At 39.8% G+C, this 24,540-nt stretch overlaps 1 protein-coding gene across 5 annotated transcripts in view; it reads right to left on the minus strand.

The window, feature by feature from the left end:
- Positions 1-1,508: 1,508 nt before the first annotated feature.
- The window catches only part of igsf9bb (immunoglobulin superfamily, member 9Bb), a 136,206-nt gene continuing 113,174 nt past the window's right edge, over positions 1,509-24,540 (minus strand). For 2 of the 5 annotated variants that reach the window (XM_036008880.1, XM_036008879.1), the window contains exons 18-21: positions 22,081-22,167; positions 14,443-16,074; positions 9,084-9,211; positions 1,509-6,184 (exon numbers count right to left, since the gene is read on the minus strand). In XM_036008880.1, the coding sequence (XP_035864773.1) occupies positions 5,970-6,184; positions 9,084-9,211; positions 14,443-16,074; positions 22,081-22,167 (2,062 nt within the window). In that variant the 3' untranslated portion in view covers positions 1,509-5,969. Of the gene's footprint in view, positions 6,185-9,083; positions 9,212-13,301; positions 13,348-14,442; positions 16,075-22,080; positions 22,168-24,540 lie in introns of those variants that run through there. The other 3 variants (XM_031310960.2, XM_031310959.2, XM_036008881.1) reach the window with 2 other exon arrangements.

Raw genomic sequence — 24,540 nt, forward strand, 5'->3', positions numbered from 1 at the left:
TTAAAGAGCCTTACTGCTTTCCTTTAACTTCCAGGTAAGCATAGCTGTTTCATTGGGACTAAACATGTTGTTATGCTTTTGTTACACATAACAACAACAGTACGTTTGCTCGGGTAGTGGCCATTCCCCATTTTAGTCAGTAGCGTTCAAATGTTCATGCAAATAATATCTTTCACTATACACTATGTACATGGACACACTTCTCAGTGGCACATTAAGAGGTATACAGTACTTCTTTGTTGAGGCAGATCTGACCTCGCCCTCAGCCTCGTTAGGATGTCTCACCCGTCCAGCTCACACTGTTCTCACTTCACATAAGTCTCATTAAAGCCCTAGGTGATGACAAAACTGCACAGTCATACAAAGCTACAATTTCCCACCACCGCTGCTTTAAAGAGCTGTCTTGTGACTTTGAATTTTCAGGGTTTTGTTGGTGTACTAAGTTTTCAATGCATTCTTTCTCTCTACATTCAGCCAAAATATATGAAAGCAAACCATACCGCTGAACCTTCCCTATGTACAGAGCAATGCACACTGCAGTGCTTTAATTCAGTTAGCTTAATATTTTGGATGTGGTTTCCCCAAACGCAGAGGCTCATCTTGTTCGTTTCTGCTGACTTAATCCACTCTGCTCACATCTACATAACAACTATTTCCATATTGAAATAAAAAAATGGGTATATATTTTTTCATTTGTGTAACTGCATGCATATCATCGACCAATTTTGATAAAATATGCAATTTCTTATTTTTTACATATTACAATATATATATATATATATATATATATATTCTAATTACATCTACAAATTTCAATAAATAATCTGAATTTATTTTAAGTCTTTTTCCACACTTGTAAAGTGAATTCCTCAACAGAAACAATATAATATGTATGTATATTGGGAAAATATCATCGCTGTCAGGTGAAAACCTTGTATGTCCAAAACGGTTGTTTTTCAGGAAATGAAAAAAGGCTAACGTAAAAACATTTTATTATAATATATAAAATAAATATTTGTAAAACCCACAGACATAAAGGGTGACCAATAGCATTGATTCATAAAAAAAAGACAAATATGGAGATACAAGGTTTCTGCCCGACAGTGACGATATGTTGGTACAGTACAGTATGTGTACATTACAAGCTATCCCTATTGGTAATACACTTAGTTTTGTTTTAAATGTAAACTCTTCACAGGATGTTGTCGACTGTTTTTTTAACACCTATTCTACTGATCTTACATTTATTCCATTCTAGAACGTCATCATTGGTAGAAAATAGTACCTGCTTTGGAATAACTGGTTAGAAATGCTCTGCTGGTATTAGGGAATGTCAGATTCCCAAACTTACCTAACAGCAATATCTTGCTCGTTTCTTAGCAATGTAAATATAGTCATTCTAGTCCTGGTTGATAAATCAATTGTTAATTGATGTTAATCAAATCGTCCCTTAAGTGTGTTCACCTTGTCTTTTCATACACATTGTTACATGCATGGCCTCTGTGCCCTCTTTCATGCAGGCCTAGAAATTACAATGCCAAAGTCTTTTAACAAAACCAACAGAGTGACTTCATTCATTCAGTGAACTCCCTCCAGAGCTCTGCTAAGATGACCCACAGCAACACAAACATTAGAAGGTCTGCAGTGAAACAGTCAATAAACCAAAATGTCCTTCTGAAAGGAAACTATGGCACACTTCTTCTTACATCTGACAAATACCTTTCTATAATTACATATTTGACTTGGAGAACATCAGAGTGCCTTACACAATTAAATATCACTGTAGGTATGCCACAAAAAAAGGCTTTTATGAAAGAAGAGGTCATTGTTTCTCTTTCAGTGTGATTTTGAATCCAACCATCACTCCAACAAGCGCCTTCCAACCACCAATCTTTTAAATATTGGCTAATTAGAAAAAAAAATCATAAAATACAACATTACAGCAACTACACAGTTGTGAAAATGGAAGTGGCATTTGTAATCATTTACATTACATTACGGTTCACTTAGCACATCGGACTGCAAGAAGCGCCTCTGTTCGACACCACTGCTCAAACACTTCCTGTATGATGGGATGGCCTCTCCGCTGATAACTTTTAGTCATCCCATCAGTTAGTGCCTTAAAAAGCTCATGGTAATTCCTCTTGGTTCGGCCCAGACACATTCACATTGGAGGGCAGGAGCTCTCAATGATCACATGTTGAAGTTGGTTGGGGATTGGTAATGTTGAAGTTGGTTGGGAATTGGTAATGTTGAAGGTGGTTGGGGATTGGTAATGTTGAAGTTGGTTGGGGATTGGTAATGTTGAAGTTGGTTTGGGATTGGTAATGTTGAAGTTGGTTGGGGATTGGTAATGTTGAAGTTGGTTGGGGATTGGTAATGTTGAAGTTGGTTGGGGATTGGTAATGTTGAAGTTGGTTGGTGATTGGTAATGTTGAAGTTGGTTGGGAATTGGTAATGTTGAAGGTGGTTGGGGATTGGTAATGTTGAAGTTGGCTGGGGATTGGTAATGTTGAAGTTGGTTTGGGATTGGTAATGCTGAAGTTGGTTGGGGATTGGTAATGTTGAAGTTGGTTGGGGATTGGTAATGTTGAAGTTGGTTTGGAATTGGTAATGTTGAAGTTGGTTGGGGATTGGTAATGTTGAAGTTGGTTGGGGATTGGTAATGTGGCAGTTGGTTGGGGATTGGTAATGTTGAAGTTGGTTGGGGATTGGTAATGTTGAAGTTGGTTTGGAATTGGTAATGTTGAAGTTGGTTGGGGATTGGTAATGTTGAAGTTGGTTGGGGATTGGTAATGTTGAAGTTGGTTGGGGATTGGTAATGTGGCAGTTGGTTGGGGATTGGTAATGTTGAAGTTGGTTGGGGATTGGTAATGTGGCAGATGGTTGGGGATTGGTAATGTTGAAGTTGGTTGGGGATTGGTAATGTTGAAGTTGGTTGGGGATTGGTAATGTTGAAGTTGGTTGGGGATTGGTAATGTGGCAGATGGTTGGGGATTGGTAATGTTGAAGTTGGTTGGGGAATGGCCAATGACCAATGATCTGGGTGTTCTACGTGCATTCTCATGCCACTTCATTCTCACTGAAATGATTCATGCTGACTTTGTTATCTTTGGAAGTACAGATTGTGGTTTCACTTTAGTTACATATGTTAACATTATTATGTATTACTAATGTATAAATTGTATTTCAAAGTTATTTCCACAATAATTATGTTGACATAGGCGCAATACTTCACTGTTAGCTACCAGATGTTCCAACCTTGGAGACATAATAATTCATAAAGGCACTAGCTGCTGCTTTTTTTAACTTCTAAAGCAACACTAATGCATCTGTATGATGCATGTATTAACTTTATTCCAGTATGATGGATATAGTCAAGTTATTAGTATTAGTATTATTTTTGCTTGTCTATTTATGTATGATCATTTGTTACAGGAGACATAGTTATTATTCCGTTTTATGAAATAAATCACATCACTTTGTCTTCTTCACTTCTCCTGCACTTTAAATATTAATATGAGAGGATAGGTCGGTTGTCAGAGCAGATTGTTTTGTAAGCTTAACACCGCTAAGCACTAAGCATTCATTGTGGAAATATCTTAATCAAGCAAACAAATTTAGTCACTTAAAATGTGGTTGATTTTAGAAGACTATGTTGGAGTTGTCAGAATCCGCTCAAAATCACAATAACACAAATAAAATAAATTCATAAAAACAACTGAACATGAGCAAAACCACTCCAAACACTTCAGCAGAACAGCTTTCATTTCATATTAGGAGCCCAAGATATGTTACTGTAACATCTATGAATGAATACAACTTCTGAAGAAATTGAGCACCTTTTGAGCAAAACTGTAAAAACAAATCAAACAAAAAAACAGCAACAAAACTGTTACAGTACAGACCCATCCTTTGTTGAACCTAAAATATGATTGAGCTGCAGCATGTGTAATGTGTGATATAGTTGAGTTTCGGATGTTATGGCACTTCCTTTCCTTATCCAATAAAAACTAATTTTAGCCCCTTAATGTCTACATTTTCATGTCAGTTAGACAGGCAAATGTAATCTCAATCACTGGAATCTTAAAGTAAAACTGGGCCACATGTTAACAAACATGTTAACAAAAGTGTAGTATACAACAAAAACTTTTGGCTCTCTGTGTGTTGCCTTCAATGCCACTTACTATTTTCTTCAGGGATGACTGTAATCTCAGCATTTCCATTTAAAATGACAAGCACATAAAGAGACAAAATACAAAGAGGCAGGTAATTACACATGCACGCACACATAAAAAAAATATGTAAATAGAAATTAGACGTGAGTCAGGCAACCGACCAGAAGCTTCATTAAGGCCAAAGAAAGCCATTGTTTTTTATGCCCTCTAAAATCTATGAAGAAAATACTATAATATACTATGTCACAAAATCTTATCCTCCACTATGTATGGTTGGTTACTTTTTTAATTGGATTTTTTTGGCATAACTGTAGTTCTTAGGATTTGGAACTCTCTACACTACCTAAAGAAGAAAAACTGGAAGAGATGTAAAGAAGCAGACACAAATCTAAGGAAATGGACCAGATTTTGCTCCAGTGCAAACCGTTACGAGATACGAGAAGCTAAAGACGGAGCAGTTAATTGGAGCGATTAAATGACTTCATATAGAATAACTCAAAGCAAGTGAATTAACACTTTTCATTGCGCCTGTTAATCTTTGTTATAAGAGTGTGAAATGCAAATGTAGAGTAAGCCCCTGTGCGACTCACTGCTGAATGACATCTATTCAATAAGTAATTGGATATAGTGGAAGTCAATAGAATTCCCTCAGTAGGCTGAGTAAAGTAGTTTAAGGTTGTGTTTCTGTTTGTCAGTCCTGATCATTTCCGGCAGAGCAGAAAAGATGAGTAGAATGTGACAGAATTATCATTCTGAGAGATACATAAACTGAATTATGTACATTTACTGTAACAAACTAGAAGAAGTGCATATAAGAAAGGAAAAGTAAAGAAAAACTATAACGTGTCATTATGAGGAAAAGTGGAACACAATGACATGAAAAAAGTGTTCTGCTGGCTGATCCTGGTGGTTGTGTGGTCTCGTGTCCTGTGCTCTGAGGTATACTTGGTAGGAAGTGAGAACACCCATATTTGTGAGGTGAGTTTTTCGGCAGATTAGAGACGCTGCTGGCGGAGAGGATCTGGTGGAAGGTGCTGTAAACGGAGACCCGCAGGGCTTTTTTTTGGGGTTGGGGGGAGGGGGGGGATTGGCTCAGCACAATAAACATGATCTTAGTCTGGAGAAGCCTTTTAAATTAAGTACGGTAACACTGGAGTGGGAAAACTACAGTATATCTTTTTTTATTTTAAATGGGGAAAACAGGAGCTGGTAATTATGTACTGTATTGCCTCTTTTTTTAATTAATAATAATAATTAATAATTTTTTTGCACTGGAGTAAAACTTTGGAAAATTGTGGCAACTATCATTTTGATTTAAACCACTAACAGTCTAAACACATTTTTAAAAGGAATACTACTGGATTTAAGCATACACAGATCATCCCAATCAGTAGTAGTCAAAATAATCTAAATTTTTTTCAGAGGGAAAGCTTTGGAACCAGGATGCACTCTGTGATGCCATTCCAATTTACAAATTCTGCTACTGTATGTCACTAACAGTAAGTTGGGACCAGCATTTCAGACACAATCATTAATGTACTTTTTTGTGTGTTCTTGATCGATTGTTCGGGGTACATTTTCTGTCGTCACAGATTGAACATAGCAGAATGCTTACTAGTGCGGATTGAACTGACCAAGGGCGTAACTACAGAAGGTACCCAATCTGAACGCTGAAATTTAGAGCTATTCCCCTTTATAGACAATAAATTGCAATCATCTTTGTTTTTTGTTTTTTACCATCTGGTATGTAGCTAGTGTTATCTTGGAATGAGGACATATGGTTGTGACCTTTCAGAGGAGGGTTGCATGGTCTAGGTCTATGTTGTCCATGCTGGCCAAAATAGCCTTCTGGTCCTCCCTGGGTGGGCGGCGGTACAGCAGAGCAGAAAAGCGAGTATATGGGTCATAGAGGATGGGCCGTTTCTTCTTCTTGCGGAGGTAGAGAGCTTCTTCGGGCTGGAGTACCTGAGAGGTGTAGGCCTGCTGGGTCTGAGAGGTGGTGACACCTGGAGGAGGGGAGATGGAAGGCAGGCCATAGCCACCATGTTTACAGGCAACGCTGCAAAATTGTCCCACTCACATGACTATAGCAGTCGTTTCCTGCCCCACCACTATCTCATTTTACCATGTTATGTGAAATCATTACAAAAAAATGCAAATGAAACAGTATGTGACTTGCCTGAGGTAATGCTGTTACTTCTGGATGAGGCAGAATTGAGGGAGTTCAGTGTAAAATGCGTGTTGTATGTATGTACCTTTGTGTGTATGTACCAGTGTTCAGTGTGTCCGTCAGCAGTTATTTTTTTCTACAAAGAAAATATTCTTTTGGGAAACATATTCATTTGCTTTCTTTCAGAAAGTTACATTAGAAAATACAACTCTCATGTTTGTAAACTAAATATAAAATGAATTTACAGTCAGCATATGCTTAGCTTAGCTTAGCTTAGCATGAAGCGGAAGCATTGGGAAACAGTTAGCCTGGCTCTGTCCAAATATAACAAAATCCACCTACCAGCACCTCTTAAGCTCACTAATTCCTGGAGTCTTTGTTGGTTGCCAGGCAACCTCATGGTGACGACAAGGCTCCAGAAAGTCACTGTCCCGGCCAAGAAATAGTTCCAGCACGCGACTCCCCATAAAACCATGACTAGACGTTTTTAAATCTGTGTGTGTGTGTGTGTGTGTGTGTGTATGGATTAAACAAACGAATGATTCAGTATGTGACAAGTTAATTTGTAAAATGTACAGGTGCTTTCAGTCTTTACACTAAGCTAAGCTAAGCTAATTGTCTGCTGACTCTAGTGAAATATTTAGCATACAGATGAGAGTGGTAACGTTCTTTTCATCTACTGTAACTCTTGGCAAGGATGAAAATAAGCGTGTTTCCTAAAATGTCAAACTATTGCTTTAATCAGAGATGTAACCAAAATATCAATACTGTACCTTTAACCATTTTTCTCAAAGGCACCAGAAAACAGGAAATGACATCTGCTGTTCTGGGAGAGGATTTGCATTGAATAGTAATGTTCACCTAGTGTTGTACGTACTGAAGTGCATTGAAGGGTGATACGTTCACTTAGCTTAGAAAAAAATAAAACCAGATCCAGATCAGTGGCTACAAATCTTTAAATAGACCTGAACAAAAGGACTTCAATTAGCAAAGTGACTTGTAATTTACATCTCCAGTGTGTACCGAGGCTGCACGTTTTGTTTGCTTTTGTTTGGATGTCTCAATCTAAGTCCCAAACAAGTTTAACAGGAAGGCACTGGGTCTGTGTTAGTTCATTTTCAAACTTTATAATTCTTAGCCTTACATCTCTGCAAACTGCAGCGACAACATGATTAAACATTCACTGCCACTTTCCCATATCAAAGTAAAGTCATGATAGACTTTGCTGCTTAGCATCTCAAAAGCTTAGTTTTGTGTTCTTATTTATTTATCATGAAACTATCTTGTGATAATTTAGGCAAAAGTGAAACATGATTAATAAATAAGAGCACACAGCACGTTTTGAAGGACTAGAAGCAGCAACATTCTCATGATTTAAAATGTTGATGTGGTGACTTGTGGCGGAGCTAAAACGTTTGGTCTTGAAATCATAAAAAGTAATGCACACATTATTATAATGTGCCAACCATACCAGGATATGACATATGCTCATTGAAATGAAAGGGCTACTCCACCAGTTTGACCCATGAAGTTTAGTTTACCTGTTACAAGGAGTGCTACTGAGAGTACTACTATTTACTACTTTTACTACTGTTAAAGTGTCTTTTTTATGTCTTCTGTGGCTCTGGAGGGAGCACTTCAAGGTTTGAAGAAAAAAACCTGATGATGTCATCTTGACTTGGATGAATAGAAAGTCTGATTGAAGGTTGAGTGGAAGTGGGCATTTATGAAGCAGGGGGGGGGTTAACGAAATAAGCTGCTAAGTTATATGACAAATGCAGGACATATAGGACTTGAACAATAGCCAGACTAGTTTGACTTTGATCTTTCTTTTTTCTTCTGTCTCTTGTGAGTCCCCCAATGTGATGGAATTGCAAAGCTACATCACTCATCATCAGGGTAGTTTTTAGAAATGTAAACACATTTTTACAATGCCATGCCCAGTGTTGGGAAGTAACAGAATACATGTACTGGCAACAAATTATGAGTAACTGTATTCCGTTACAGTTACAATTTAAATAGTTGGTATTTAGAATACAGTTACATTGTTGAAATCAATGATTTTTGTAGTATGCAGTTCGGGACTACAAATACAACAATCTATCTGCTTGTTTAGGTACACATTCAGCCAGTTGGAATAGAAGAACACAACAGAATAGGACTGTTTAGTAAGCTGTATGTGATGGCTGCATTCCTACACTTATAAAATGCAATTCAATGTGGAAGTAATCCAAGTATTCAGAATACGTTACTCAGATTGAGTAATGTAACGGAATACGTTACAAATTACATTTTTGGCCATGTATTTTGTAACGGAATACGTTTTGAAAGTATCCTTCCCAGCACTGGCCATGCCAAGTCAGTACTGACCGCATTGTGTTTAATTGAGTCAACGGTGGAGTTTTGATTCTCTTATTTCTACTGACCGACACAAAACTGATGCTTCACAAACCCATTTGAAATCACAGTATAAACATCACATTACATTATAAATAGTATTACCAGTTTTAGTGTGGACTAACTGCTATGCCCTCCTTTGGCAAATGACTGTGAAATGTTATTCCCTTTTAACCTTTCTGCCAAGTGTGTTGTGCAAATATCAACACAACAAAAAACATACGAATGCAGCAAAAAATAAAAAACATTTTACCTGTGGTCATAATGGTCATGATCCTAGCCAATTTAAAAAATATCACTGTGTTAGAAGTGAAAACAGAAAGGAACAGGGATCATACCTGCTTTCTTTCTGGACTTGGAGTTATTGTTGTTCATCATCATCTTCTTGGCCTTTTTAATACGTTGGTATCTCAGTGCATCAATCCTCTCAGACCCCGAAAGGGCACTCGGCGCACCTCGGCGTTTTCTGGATAAAGAGCAGAGAGAGGGGAAAACGGGTAACTCTAGGCCAAACATAACCAGTGGACTGTGTTTCTGCACTACGGAGTGCAACAGAACCAGAAACCCACACAATCTCAAAACAGCACTGCTCGTGCTAAGCAAGAGGTGCAGCACATTGCCAAAGGATCAATATGAGACACACCCAAAGAGCTGAAATCGGAAATCCAGCGAAAACTTTTTTAAAGGTTTTAAGTACAAAGTAATTCATTCTACTATTACCAAAACCTTGTACACCATCTGGATTTACTAGTTATGTTTAGGTTAATGATGACTATGTTTCACAAAATACATTTAATACATCCAGAAGGTACTGTAGATATTCAATTGTGCACATTGAAATGCCATTGCCCTTCAGGGTCATCTGAGATATTTTGCTCAAATTGATCCAAACAACCTTTATCTAAAGGAAAGCAAAGTATTACATGACCCCTGGAACCATCTATTTACCTCACGGTGCAGATTAGAACAGCGAGTAACATTTTTGAGAAGAACATTTTAAAAGACTTGCACTGTTGGTTTCAGAGGGAAATACTCCAAAAATAGAACACTATTTTGAACAACATGTAAGCAAGACTTTTCAATTGATATGTTTGCAGATTGTACTGTATACTTCTTTTATAAATGAATCTATCCCACTCTGAAAATAACAGGTGCAAGTGTTTCCTTGGTGTTGAGTGTATACAGTATTTCTCAGCTGTTAATGACTGCACAGACATCCCTCCTATTCATTGAGGCACTTATGACTTGGCAGCCCACAGATTTCTGCCACAAACAGACACTTGGTTCTCTCAAGGCACAGAAAACAATTAGCATAACAGAGAGGCCATCTTCCCACCGTGGCTGCAGAGAGAAACCGAAGGTTGTTAGTAGAGGGGGAGAATCACAGCTGAGCAACAAAGCATCATCAATATGTGTTCATAGACATGGATACTGTCTACAATGGGCTTCACCATGCTGACAGGGGGAGAGATGGCGGGAGGGGAAAATGACTACTCGGGAACAGTCACATAATGAAAAATAAGCCAAAGAAAAGCGAAGCACTAGGACAACAAATGTAACAATAATTTATCCATATAATTTTTCCTTTTTTTGAAACGGAGGAGCAATATTTAGCGATGGCATGCATGGCAGTTTGCACATGGAACACGACTTTAAAGGGGAATACATTCAAAAGCACTTGGGCAGTTCACTCACACATAAAAATAAGGGGGGGGGAGGGGGGGGGGGGGGCCTCAAGCCCCCTGTGTTCCCCATCTACAAGCCCTTGGCAAAATATTTGTTCTTTAGCATAAAAAGAAGAAGCTGTTTTGGCAGGACACTTGCTTCACTTGGTAGTGAGAACTGTTCTGCAGTCCAAACTTACAAGTGCAATTGTATATTTACAGTAGATGGTTTGATTTGTGCTCTATACAGATGCTTTATACAGGGGATTAAGGCCATGTGTCCACCAGGAAACTGCTTTTAGTTATTCGGGCTAGAGATGGTTGCCGGAAGTGCTGGTCATGGCTCCTGCTATTGCTCTGTTGCTGTTCAAAACCTGCTAAGAATCTGGTGCACTTTTGACAAAAGCTGGGATATTTTTGAAATTCTTGAAACTGATGCGCTGAGAACTTTACACATGCTAAGCTTTCATCACTGCCAGGAACATGCAACAGCATTTGCGCTTCACTGTTAATGCAAAAAAAGAGCTGTGAATGATGGCTCCCAGTGGACACACAGCTTAAGTTGACGTCATAATGCCAATCTTGCAAAATATTTCTTGGGAGATTGGTGTCCAAAATATTTTTCAGTTAGTGTATACTACAAGCATCTGTAAACATATATAAATGGCAGAATGTGTCACGCTTGAGAAGAATGCTAAGAGCGCTTTATAAAGTGATCATCTGACAATAAAGAATGTCTATGTAGACGTCCACATAGACATTCTTTAATAAATACACAGTATGCCACACCTTGTAATAATCTATATCGTACAGAGAGACACAAGACAAAAATAAATTGGTGAACATACCTGCTGAGAACAGTATCACTGCTTTTTATAATGAAAAATCGCGACTATTCTATACTTTCGGTTTTGTTATGGAAATCGTTATTGTTTTTTATATAAAGGAAGTAATTAGTGCCCTTTATTATAAGCATTATTCATTCTATGGATGAGATTAGTCCTCCAAACCCCTACTAGGCTCATCTTCCAGACAGATAGGGACAGATAGGAAGGAGGGGCCTGGAGCAGCTGGATGTCAGTTCAACATCTTGCTGGATGTTAGACAGGTGAGTTGGAGGGATAGCATGTTGAGGAGCGCTCACCACTCAGGGTCATTCATCTGTACATCTGTTCACAACTGTATGTAGTGCACATGGTTCTCTCACAGCTGATTGTAAAGACCAGAGACATCCTGAGAAGTGTTGGCCTCATTGTAGTCTCACATTGCCAGACCCTCCTCCACAGCGCTGCGGAGGAAGGTCTGGCTAGTCCACACAGCATTCTGGGATGGGAGAAAAACGTGCTCTGGTTTATTGGTATTTCTTTAGACCAATCACAATTGTCTTGGGCGGCGCTAAGCGCCGGACAGAGCCACGGTGCCTCTGCAAATTAGCCTCGGGAAGAACTTGTTTTGGTGGAACGTGTACGTTCAAAGGTTGTTTTAGTCGTGCAACAGAAAACTCAGATTGGACAGATAGTCTAGCTAGCTGTCTGGATTTACCCTGCAGAGATCTGAGGAGCAGTTAACCATAGTCCTCACAAATCCACCAGAGGTTAGAACGCCAACACAAAGACAGAGGAAGGAGACGGACATCTGGCGACACTTGAACAATCCCGGGAATGAAACGTCGTCGTTTTAGACTAACCTCATTGTAATCCTTGCCAATCTTCACTGCAATCAGTACAGTATTGTAGTGGCAAGAGAGACTGCTAAGAAGGCTAGGCTAGAGCTGCACCCTGTGCAGCATATGCATATAAGAAAGTGGACAGGATCGAGCAGCAATGGATTTCTTCCTCAAGAAGATGGCTGAATGACAGAGATGGTTTACCACCATGTCTCAAGAGAGGAAGAGGGAAGGAGGCACTGACTATATTCTTGACATGTGCAATTCCTTTGTTTGATTGGCAGGCCTTAACCATGCATTTAGTAGCTAAAGCCATTGCCACGGGATAAGCAGTTAGCAATGCATTCCATTCTTACTTGGCGTGGTAAAAAACATATAAACCCAGGCCTTAAACCTGGAGTCTTGAGCCGAGATAGGAGTGGAGCAGAAGGATCAGGTCTCATCCATGATGATATCTTGCAATGACGTTGGATTGTGACATGTTTGCTGAAGAGTTCTTTCTTTTTTTCACATTGATTCAAGGTGAACTGAGGTAAACACCAATCTCCCCTCTCTTGATTACGGCATAATACTAGAGTGCAATGATCTGTCTCAGGGTGCTGAGGCAGAGGCTTATTAGGATAAATCAATAGAGAAGTCAGTAGAGGGCTGAGGATGTACAAAATACCATCAACCTACAGTACACGTTCAAAACTTTATAAAATTATAGGAGGCCATTTAAGGGGTTTGCGTCTGTATTGACAATCATGTAACTTTTGGCTGATGTCAAACACATTACATATAGGACACAACAACTTTAGTGTGGCTTTAAATATATTTTAAAATAAATACTTGAATAAATATTAAAATTGGTTTGAGGCTGATAAGAGTACCATTGTCTTAATTATGTGTAGACCTGAGGTAGATTGATCGGTGAACGTGGTCAGTTAGCAAACCACTCAAGCATGAAATCATGTCGGCGATACATCTCTAACCTAATCTATTAGCTAACAGATGGCATATGCATATCAGAATGCATAATGTACTGAAGACTGCAGAACTTAAAATGCATAGCCACTTTAAGAAAAAGGAAAAAGTAAAGAACTGAAATGAACTACACGTGTTGACTGAAGGAAGGAACAAATCAAACAAAGACTCAAAGTCTTGTATTCCCCTTTAAAGGACGAGGTGATCAAAAAAGTCCCACCTGCTAACCCCCCCCTTTCAGACATGGATCCAACCCTTACCTATTGCGGTGTAGAGGACCTGGTCACAACAACGCTGCCCAGATAGCTGAGATCAATCAAAAACAAAGCAGGTAAGACTCCAGGAGCCATCAAGAACCACCATACTGCCCCTAATTCATAATGATGGAGACATTGCAGTACATGAGAAGCGGACAGGCCCTGTGACACACTTTGCCCAACAACCTTTTCCTTGGTAGTCAGACCTGGGGCTGTCCTGGGGGCAATTAAAGGGGTTGGGGAAAGGAGGGTTACAGAAAGGGAAGGGGAAGTAGGGTAGGAAAAAATCGGAGAGGTTGGAAGGTAAGGGAGAATTGGTCATGCAGTCAGGTTACTAAGGCCGAGCATGGGCCGCAGGGCCTGCCAAGATGAACTCTTCTTAAAGCATCCCTCTGCATGATAAAGGCATCTTCAAAGGCTTGGAGCTAGACATAACAATGGGTGTTTGTTTTGTCTGGGGAATCAATTGGATGAATATTATGGGATTCCTCCTGTTAGTTGAAAGCAAGATAACGCATGAAACAGATGGATAAACAGGGATCTTGTGGTGATGTCTGCAAATTCCCAGGCTTTTAGGGGCTTGTGCCAAACAAATTACTGTACACAGTGAACTGGCAATATTGTTTTTCATCCGGATGGACTGTAGCCCCAAAAGGTCTGAAATATAATCTGTGAAGCAAATGCATTTTCTTGTCAATTCAACAAATAGTTACTTTCACAATTTATACTTTTTGGTTTCACTAGAAAATGCAATGTATTTTTCAAGGTGATACTTTTGGAACAATGCTTCACAGATTCAATGGGTGGTACCTCTAACTTGATGTCTGACATGAAAAGCAGCATTGACCAAATTAAACTAAACTGAACTTCCAGAGCTCATCAAATGAATCATCACAACAAAATGGTTTTCCTCAACCATACAGTTCATTTTTTTCACATAAAAGTTCTAACAAATGGAAGAAAAAAAACATCTAAAGCAACTAAACTATCAAACTAATTTGCCACAAAGATGATTTAACAAATTGATGGATATTAGACAGCACGTCAGTAACCAAAATGTTAGAGCAACTTCACACATCAAAGCATTATGGGTTGGGGCAGATGACTAAAATTGCATCCCTCTCTGCATGCCTAATGCACCTACCCTGAAGCTGACCACTGGGGTGGAGAGGGCTCAGATGGAAGGATCCCCTCCTCAGTCCTCCTCTGAGATGGCATCTGCCCAAATAGGTTGCTGCTTTCCATGGGGGGTGATGGGGACTGGGAAGCTGGGTAGCTGGTTGCAGAGGTGGCAAAGGCCATGTGGGAACGGTAGCTGGGACTTGCCCTGCCTTTACCCTGGCCGTGGGCAGGTGAGGAGGAGGGGGAAGATCTCCTTGAGAAGCTGGCTGTGGAAGGAGGGAGGAGGGTAATCTCAGACATCTCTGGGGGTATGCGAGGTTGGACAATGCTGGGGCGTGGCCTGGGACGTACTACAATCTCTGGGGAGCCCTCATGAGAACTAAAGGGGCTTTGGGTGAGGGGTGAGAGTCGGGAGGGCTGGAGAACCACCTGATGCATGCCAGAATCCATCCTACGAGCCTGTCTAGGACTGAAACGAGGGGTTGTTTCAAACCATCGTGTGTCCAGGCTACTGAATGTGCTAGGGACAATGTGGGCCATTGGATCGGTGTAAGGCAAAACTGGCACACCAATACCGTGGCTTGTGTGTTTTAGCTGCCCTAAATGTGCCTCTTGCATAGCTAAATGCTTGGCTGGGGAGCCATGAGGCTTGGCCTTGCTGGGAGACTTGCTTGAGCGGCTCTTTGGGGCCTCCAGTGGCAGAACAGCTGGGTAGGTAGGCATCGGAAGAGAGGAGGGCTGGAAAGCACTAAGCGGGAGAACATGAGGTGGAGGATAGGGGGAGCCATGGCGGAGATGCAAAGGGTGATGCGGCGGAAAAATAAACTGGGGCCCCTCCAGACTTGCAAAGGTGAAATCCAGTCCCTGCCAAATCTCTGGTGAACGAGAGGAAGAGGTGAGTGTCAGAGGAAGAGGGAAACCAGGGACAGCATATTGTGGGAAATCACCCTCCCCCATTTCTTCAGGAATCATGGGGTGACCAAAAGGACCTTCAGCAAGGTATGGAGGGGAGGACATGACAGAGCTGAGTGGGCTAGTGTCGGGCATGTAAAAAGGTGGGGGATCATGATCCCCATGGGGACCTAGATAGCCATAGAAAGCCCTATGGTGGAGAGAACCTCGGATCTGCCCCGCGGCCTGGAGACGACTGCTCTCCATTATGGTCATACCTTCGAAGGGCCTGTGGAATCGAGGGCTGTAGGCTGGAGGTTGCAGGTAGGATTCCTGACTGGAGATTGGGGAAATCTGGTGAGGCCGAAGGGGGGCCATAACTGGGGGCAGAGGCCTAGGATCGTCATTCTCTTCGTCTGACTGCCGGAATTCAGGATAGAGGTCTGATTCTTCCACAAAAGGAAAGCCCTCAATTCGCCGGGGTTTAACAGACATTTCTGCATCAGCGGGATCTATGACAAAGCGTCCATCTGGGCCACGGCTGATGAGTTCAATGGGTGTTGTTGCTTCAGCTTCATGCTTGGAGATGCTGTATTTCTTGCTTGTTATTGCTCTTTTGGTCTTCTTGTACAAAGACAATTCCTCCCTCTTTCCCGGACTTGGGGGTGGTTTCTTCCCACGCTGGTCATGACTATCTTCAGATGATTCTGACGGGGATGCCTTTGAACGAACGCTCTCTGGGCTCACCTTTCCTGAAGATGACCTAAAGAAAAGAATACAGAAGTGAATCTTTAAATATTCAAAAAGCCAGTACAAAGATTTACTGATGAAAACAAACACAGCTACAATAAAACAAAAATGACAACACACCTTAAAAGCACAGGTGTAAGTTATAACTTCAATGACAGCTGCATTCCATTTACAGGATTATAACTTCTACTTCAAAACACCTTTTTGATTATGAGTCATTAGTGTATAAAGGTATCCTGCAAAATATGTTGGTAGCTCATTTTCCACCACAACAATTAAGAATATATAAATATAATAACTAAATAACCTGGCTTTTCTTTGTGTGCCATTTGGAGACCGTCCTCCACTGAAAGACAACCCAATAGGTAATTTGTACAAGCAGCAATTATGACTCATATTTGCGTTTATTGTTAGGCTGTGTCCTGTAGTGGCTTTAGTAATTATGACCGGAGCAAAACAGGAAGTCATGTAACATGGTATTAAGACCCAGAAAGTCTGTTAAGGGTGGCAAAAGTGGATAGGGATGGGTCAAACAAACAGGACTTTTACCCAGGAGACCAGTGTTCTTGTCCCGTTAAAATCAGTTTAAAAATAAAAGTAAACGACGAGTTATTTAAACTTTACTTAACAAATAGAAAAACATCACGTTCTGTGTCACGTGCGTAATTATGTCGTGTACGTACGCATGGAAGTGAAGTAACAAATGAACTGATTTTAACCCAAACCACGATCTTTTTCTAAACCTAAGAAGTTTTGTTGCCTAAACCTCACCAAGTAGTTTTTGTGCCTAAACCTAACCAAACTGTGACTGTTCACAAAGTAAACGACTTGTTTAAAACCGCGACTGCTACGTTTAGGTAATGAGGACAGAAAACGCTCCTGTTGGGTTGTATTTCCTGCTTTATGAAACGCTCTTACAAGTCGTATTAGAATGTAGAAACAAATGACCTATGTGTCAAATGGTTTGGAGGACTTGTTGGCCATTTGTAACATCTTCATAAGTTGATACGAATATCACAAACCAACAGCGACAATGGGAACTTAAGAAGAGTAATGACTCCTTCATAAGCTGTCTTTGCTCTCCTTTTGATACTAAATGTTATGAACGTTGCCTAACAGCCAGGAGTTTATGTGTATTTGCTGCTGCACCCTCTAAACCTGTTCATTAAACAGTCTTATACATACTGGCAGAGCTAAGCATTGGAAAAGGTCACACACCATGTGCCTCTATGCCTCACTGTTATACCACCAACTTGGCTGGACACATAACTTCGCTTGAACAGTGAAATTTAACGGAGTGTAGATGCTCGAGTTTGGTGATACAAGAGAATTTTTTATTTATTAAGTTGTCAGAAAGGTGCACACAAGGAGGGGATATCACACACAAAATGAAACACTCAATAGACAAGCGTGAATCTCAAACATTCAACAGTATATTCATTTCATGCAATTCCATTACAAAAAATAACTTTTAATTGTTTGGCTCTGTACTCCAACACATTTGATTTGAAATTAAATGACTACAACAAAAAAGAAATGAAGCTATAACATAACTTCAGTCAGGAAGACTACTATTTTGCATACTTAAGCCGTAGCCTATTTCTCATACATACATCAATCTGTCAGCAGTTGAGAAACTATGCCTCCATTTGCTGTCAACTATGGGTGAAGGCAAATTTTCAGGAAAAAAACCCACAGGATAGAAGTGTGCATGGTTTGTTGTCACGACATGTTAACTTTCTGAGTTCTACTTTTTTGTTTTTCATTTATTTTATTTTATTACTTCTGCCAAGTAGCTTATGATTTTGCGCTTTTTGAAATAAAAAGGAATAAAAATACACTCTGGGACTCAAGCTTGGGAGAAACAGCTTGCTAGACCACTTCAGGGCCAAAAAATAACTATCCATGACAACGTCAAAAAAGGAAAGAGCTGGCCTTTGCACTAGATTTAAGCAACACTGTGGCAATAGGGTTGAGGTAGTTTTTATCAATAACGCTCTAGAATGGCAGACAGGTGACACCTCAAAAACCTCTGTACAGTAGGTGTCTTGGATCAAAGCCTTTCTTTTCACTCTTCTAAAGAATATGAATATTACTAATCTAAGCTTGGAGGGATGCTGACTTGTAAAAACCAGGTCAAAGATCAGTCTAATCGTGCAAGCTAGTTGAGATGGCCCAATTGTGAAAACTGCCATTTTTCTGTAGCCAGCTTTAAGGATGAGGATTCTGATGGCATCAAATACCTTAAGTTCAGGTGATGACAGACACTGTATACATTGTATTTGCATTTGAGAATATGACCAGTATGATACTGATCCAGTATATTACTGATCCAGCTCTTACAAGGAGCGCTACAGGATGTCTTTCCTGCCAGCTGCCATCTGCCTATCCAACCTGTCCCCTCTGTGTCAGGACAGGGGGCACTTCCCCCTAACCGACTGAAGGCTAATACAAACATTCTCACCCTGGACTTATACATACCCTTTAAATGATCTGACCCATACCTGCACTAATTCATTTTGCACTACTTCCACTATGTCCACCTCACAGCATTACCAGTACCCTATACAGTATATGTACAGTCAAAATCCTCTTATTTATTTAAGCTATTGTCGACAAGTATTGTATCTTGCTAAGTTTTGTATATTGACAAGTATTGTATAGTTTCTTGCACATTATCTTTGTCTTTTTTTTGCTAAGCTGCTGTAACAGTGAAATTCTCCGCTGGTATTTATAATGTGTCTGTCTGTCTGTCTCTACACAACACACACTTTAAAGTACATGATGAAACATAAATGAAAACAATAATTTGTTTTGAAGCCACAATTACTTTATTTAGTGGAAAATGAAACATATAGCCAATCCTCATAGGAATCACGAAGGCTTGTGCTAATAATTCTGTTATAAATAGAGACTGAGAAACACTGTTACATATGATAGATATTCCTGCTGTGTTTCCAGGGTGCAATGCCTACTCAGATATGGTTATCTTGAAAAAGCACATCTGCTTTATTAAGCTAGAGAGAGATATAATACTAAAATATCAAGTAGCTTGTGTTCATAAACTACAGTGATAATATATTCTACACACAGTAATATAACAGAAACACACAACAACTATGCCATTCTTAATAATGTGCTGCCTTTCCAATGTTCACATAAAAGACTGCTCATCAATGTAACAATCTTCAACTCATTTAATCCATACTTTTTTGTTATGTTTGTTGATTTGACCATTATTCCCTTTGGTTACAATAATATTTGAATCAGAAACTTCATGAAACAGTTCAGACATCATGGTAAAACTGGGCTTGTTTTAAAGCTTTCTGATGACTTTAGTTTGTTTAACCGTGTAAGAATATGTTGTTAAGTTGTCTCTGCTGATGCTATTGCGTCCCTGCTTCAACCGAAAGGAATAGTGGCCAAAACGATAAAATGCAGGGTAAATACTGTATAATCAGAATTTTCCCTTGATGTGCTCAGTACTCAGTACGTAAGAAATACAGCTGACACTCGTCAAACTGGCTGGATCATGACAGAAAGAAAATGACTGTAAGACAACACTTACTCATTAAACAGCCACTGAATGAAGTTTCAGTGATAACTATCGATGCTGTAAAAATATAGATTATTCACATTGACTCGATCATTATACAATTTAATAAACTACCGAGTACAGACAATTCTTTTCATAAGCTTACACATATTACCATGAGCAGCAGTTGGCACTGATGATGTAATCTCTACAAGCTAAAAATGCAGACTAACAATTAAAACACTTGACTAGTAGACTAACAGGCAGAACAAAAAGTGTGAGTGTGACAGCATCTGGGATGAGAAAGCAATAGTGGTGAGAAAAGAAAGTGTTTCAGGCCACTTGGAGGTGAAACAGTGATTTAAAGGAGTGAGAAAGGACCCGGTCACATATACAGCTCAAACCATAGAAATGGCCCCAATGCATAAGCAAAGTGCTGTGAACAATGCAGAAAACAAGGATTGTGTTAAAGGAATAGTTCGACATTTTGAGAAATACGCTTATTTATCTGTATAGTAAACATAAAGCTACAGCCAGCAGCTGGTTAGCTTAGCTTAGCATAAAGACTGGAAACTGGGTCAAAACAGCTAGCCTAACTCTGTCCAATGGTGACAAAATCAGCCTACCAACACCACTACTGAAGTATTCCTTTAACAAATAGAGTTAAGTACTGTGGTTGAACGCACAGCTCAAGAATGATTTATTCGCTCTGGAAAGAAGTACCTCAGGATTTAAATATTAATTTCAGACAAAAGCAACTGTATACTGTATATTCCCTTATATTTAAAATAACAAGTATGTTTCTCATGCAGTGTATGATGTCATTTACCACGGTAATTCTCAAATCTTCACTTTCATTTCATGATCTGCATTGCTCTGTTTGATGTTTCAACAAATGAATCACCATTACCATACAGTGACTGATCATTATACTAGATGTAGTTGACTAACAGGTTCTCAGAGCCCGGCAGCATTAGAGTTAGATGAGAAGATTGATACCACTCCAATGTCCGTATATATGATGCAAGGGCCAGGGGACAGTTAGGTTAGCTTAGCATTAAGACTGGAAGCAGGGGATTTACTCCAAATGCTAAAAACTCACCATTTAACATGTTATATCTGATTTGTTTTCCTCTGCTTTCAGTCTTTATGCTAAGCAAAGCTAACCATCCCCGGGCCCTAGCTTCATATATAGTGTACATACATAAGAGTGGTATTGATTCTGATTGAACTCTCAGCCAGTAAGAGAATAAGTGGATTTGATAAAATGTCAAACCATTCCTTTAAAGTTACAATCTCGAAGATCTCTGTTTCGTTCTCTTTGGCGGCACCCATGGTGCCAATTGAGAGACCGGAAAAAACAGTACACCGCTTCACACACAAGTGAGTTGGAGAGCGAGTCTGTTGTGTTAGGTCCACCTACCGCCTCTGGCGGACCAACCACTGCTGGGTGATGGAAAACGCGTCACTACCTGTGCACCGTGTGGCCACAGATACCCAGTTCATAATAATTAGAGGTGTTGAAATTAATCAAATAATCGATGCATCGAATCGTGGACATGGACGATGCTGCATCGATAAACGGCCGGGCCATAATCGATTATTTCTGTTTACAATTTAATGTAGGCCTAACAACAAAAAGTGCCATGTGCTCAGTGCTGTAGTTTTATGTATCCAATTTATTTAGTATTAGAGCACTGCAGAATGTTTTGTTTTTGAAGCTTGAAAAGCTATGAATTAAATATCCTATATGGCTTTAATAGAAAAATGTATTTGTCATTCGCGATGCATCGCGATGCATTGAGATATCGAATCGAAGACATGATAATCGTTATCGAATCGAATCGGGAGATCATTGAAGATTCACACCTCTAATAATAATGCAAGGCCTTTTATCAATGGGCAATAGGCTCAATCACCATTGTGTTACCTCATAGTGACTAAACAAATATTTACTGTATTTCAATGGAAATCTTCCGAGATTTATTGCTGGGAGGCACCATGATCCTCTTAGTGAACTACATACAGTAAAACAGCCATTTATTGTTTGGTAAGGGTGATTAATTCACTGAAACATCAACAAGGAGTCCAGAAATGATGATACAAAAGTAAAGATTATACGTCCCGTTATCTACTACTGCTATCCTGAATGGAGATAAGTGTTAAGCTAAGAGAAATTAGCAGACATATTGTGTCATACTTCCCTGTGTCTTTGAATCTTGTCCTGCATGGCAAGATGGATTGTTTATTTAATTTTAAATCCCTAACAATCAGGGCTGAACAGGTTTTTTGAACATCTTCTGATAATGAAGAGCCTTCATCTTTAATCAATGAAAGAACCAGACCAGTATTGTTGTTGCCTTGTGGGGATATTAGGCAAGACGCATGCAGCCAGGTCAGGAGTCTGAGGAGCTTGGGTTGAACCAAAGAGCAAAGGGGTGTATACAGTGTGCAAGAACGGGGGGCAATGGTTGGCACACTCACTGAGGACTGGAAGGTTGGGGCCTGTACCTGCTTGCGTCCAGCCCCTCCCAGAAGGGTTCAACGCTGGGAATGAGGCTAAGTGGACTCCTGTAGAAGTGGGGAGATCAGACAGTAAGAAGTGAGGAGAACATGGAGGTTAACAGGAAGCCTGTCAATGAGAGGTATGCTTGAAACCGCAACAGAAAATGAGAGAAAATATAGCTTTATTAATAAGTGGGCTGGAAAAGACAGAAATGGCAAGAGACATTAGTAAGTCACAGAGAAGATCTGAGAGAAACAAGTGTCAGAGAAAAAGCTTGAAGACAAGAAAGGCTACCATGGAGCAACAAGAGGAAGAGAAAGACACGGGAGAGGAAAGAAATATGTAGGATGTGACCACTGCACTGTGAGACAGTTCTCCATTTATTGTTTCTAAAGATATATGGCCAAAATTACCCATTCTCAGACTTGAATTCCTCTAGGTGCGTGTCATAAGAGGGGCAAGGAAGGAGAAATCAAGGAAACGCGCATTTCATGAAATCAGACGAGCTTCCCACCGCATGACTTGTCAGTCCCTCCAGGATTTCACGCCCTTTTTTTGAGAGTGTTGCGGCCCAAAATGCCTGATTTTGTGGGAGCTTTTGTAAAAAACTGCAATAAAAGTTGTGATGTCTTTTGTATTTTTGTTGCAATGAAGTTGCAAGAGAGACAGTGAAAATTGAGAAGAGAGTGAAAATTGCAAAGAAAAGTTGCGATTTTTTTTTGGTATACTTCTTTAAAAATAAAAGGAAACTTGTTTCGGGGAGAATAAAACTACTCTGGGCTGAGTTTTCCTAGTAACCTTACCAAAATGGCTCAGGATGCTGCATATGTTGGTATAATATAAATATATAATATATATATATATATATATCATTTAATATAAAATGGCTGGTGGATTTAAGACAAAAAATAATAATTTATTGAATGAATCAAATTTGAACATATGTGTCAGTGGCTTGTTGATCTTTACATTGTTAGTTAATTTCCTATCCATTCATACGGTTTGATAAAGTACTTATTGGACTTTAACTTATCATTGCACTTACAATAACGAGCATAGCTGTTTTCCTGCATCCACTGCGTGTGTTTGTGTGTGCATGCACGTCAGTCGCGGGGGGAACTGAGCAGCAGCCCCGCCCGCTGCAGAGAGCCGGCAGGATTGAAACAGCAGCAGCTTTCAGCGACTTTAGAGTGAAAACGTTACAGCGTACACTGATGTTAAAATGTATACAGGTTGGCAGGACGGTCTGAAATGTTTTGTCTTTCGCTGTACGTTTTGTTGGTAAATGTGAGATGTTCGAGTCACACACGTCTCGTCTTCATATCAGAAACAAGGAGGTGTAACATGGATGGATATTTTCCATTTACGTGTGCCAGTGCCAGGGTTCCAGTCTGTGCATGCTGGCTCACTGGCATGGCTTACTAGAGTCACGATTAATGTTACACCTGTGCTCTTTCTGATAAGACATGTCAAAATGTTGTGAAAGCTGTGAAAAGAGTCTATTAAGGGACCTGAGGCGTCCTTTATGATGGTGGATTGGATTGATTTTAGGGTCACACCAGGACAGAGGAATGAAAAGACATGAAATAATGGGATGGCACCTTTGTCACCTGCAGTCTTGCTGTCCTAAAACTCACAGCATTGTCCAGTTACATTTGACACATAATAAATCCTGTCTAATAAATAATAAGACTTCAGACAGATGTCTATATCCTCCTTTTTTATGACAGATGATTCTTTTTTTTGTAATCTAAATAGAAGCAATTTCCTTTCCCTAAATTATGACTTTTCAAATTGAAAAAAAATCATGACCCAGCCAAGCTAAAGCTTTAAGCTGCTAAGCTCTGTTCACTCCTGCACAAAGAGTGTGAACATTTCGTTAAAACTGAAGCAACAAATCTTCATTTGCATTTTGGAGTTGTTCATTGTCTTGTTGTCTTGTAAGCAGGTGTCATATATTGTGAAATGGAAACATAGCCCTTGGCTCTGAGATCCCCTTTCCGGCAGGGTGGCCAACCTTTTAGACCTTTCTGACTGAGGTTGAGCAGCTTTCACTTGAATGAATCAGCAGTTTCATTACATCAACCACTGTTATATACAGCCATTGCTTTGTCTGATCCTTCCAACCACAACACACACCTGTTGCTGCGCACTGCATGCAATGCTGTGTACATTTGTTACATCACAAACAGAAAGCCCTGCCCCCACTCACACAATAACCCACAACAAACGTCAGCAGGCTACAATGCTAACTAGCCTGCTGATGTTTGGTTAGGAGCCAGCCTAGCTCTGTTCAGTCTGACACAACAGACTTCCACCTGCTCACTGTAATGCCACATTTGACACACTGATAAACCGGATGTGGATTTCAGGTCAGACGATGTAATGTAAGAAGAAAAAGATACTTTTTTTGTTGTTGCTTCTATACACAAGAAACA

This window comes from Sander lucioperca, chromosome 13 (assembly GCF_008315115.2).
Source record: "Sander lucioperca isolate FBNREF2018 chromosome 13, SLUC_FBN_1.2, whole genome shotgun sequence".
In the NCBI taxonomy this organism is placed as follows: domain Eukaryota; kingdom Metazoa; phylum Chordata; class Actinopteri; order Perciformes; family Percidae; genus Sander; species Sander lucioperca.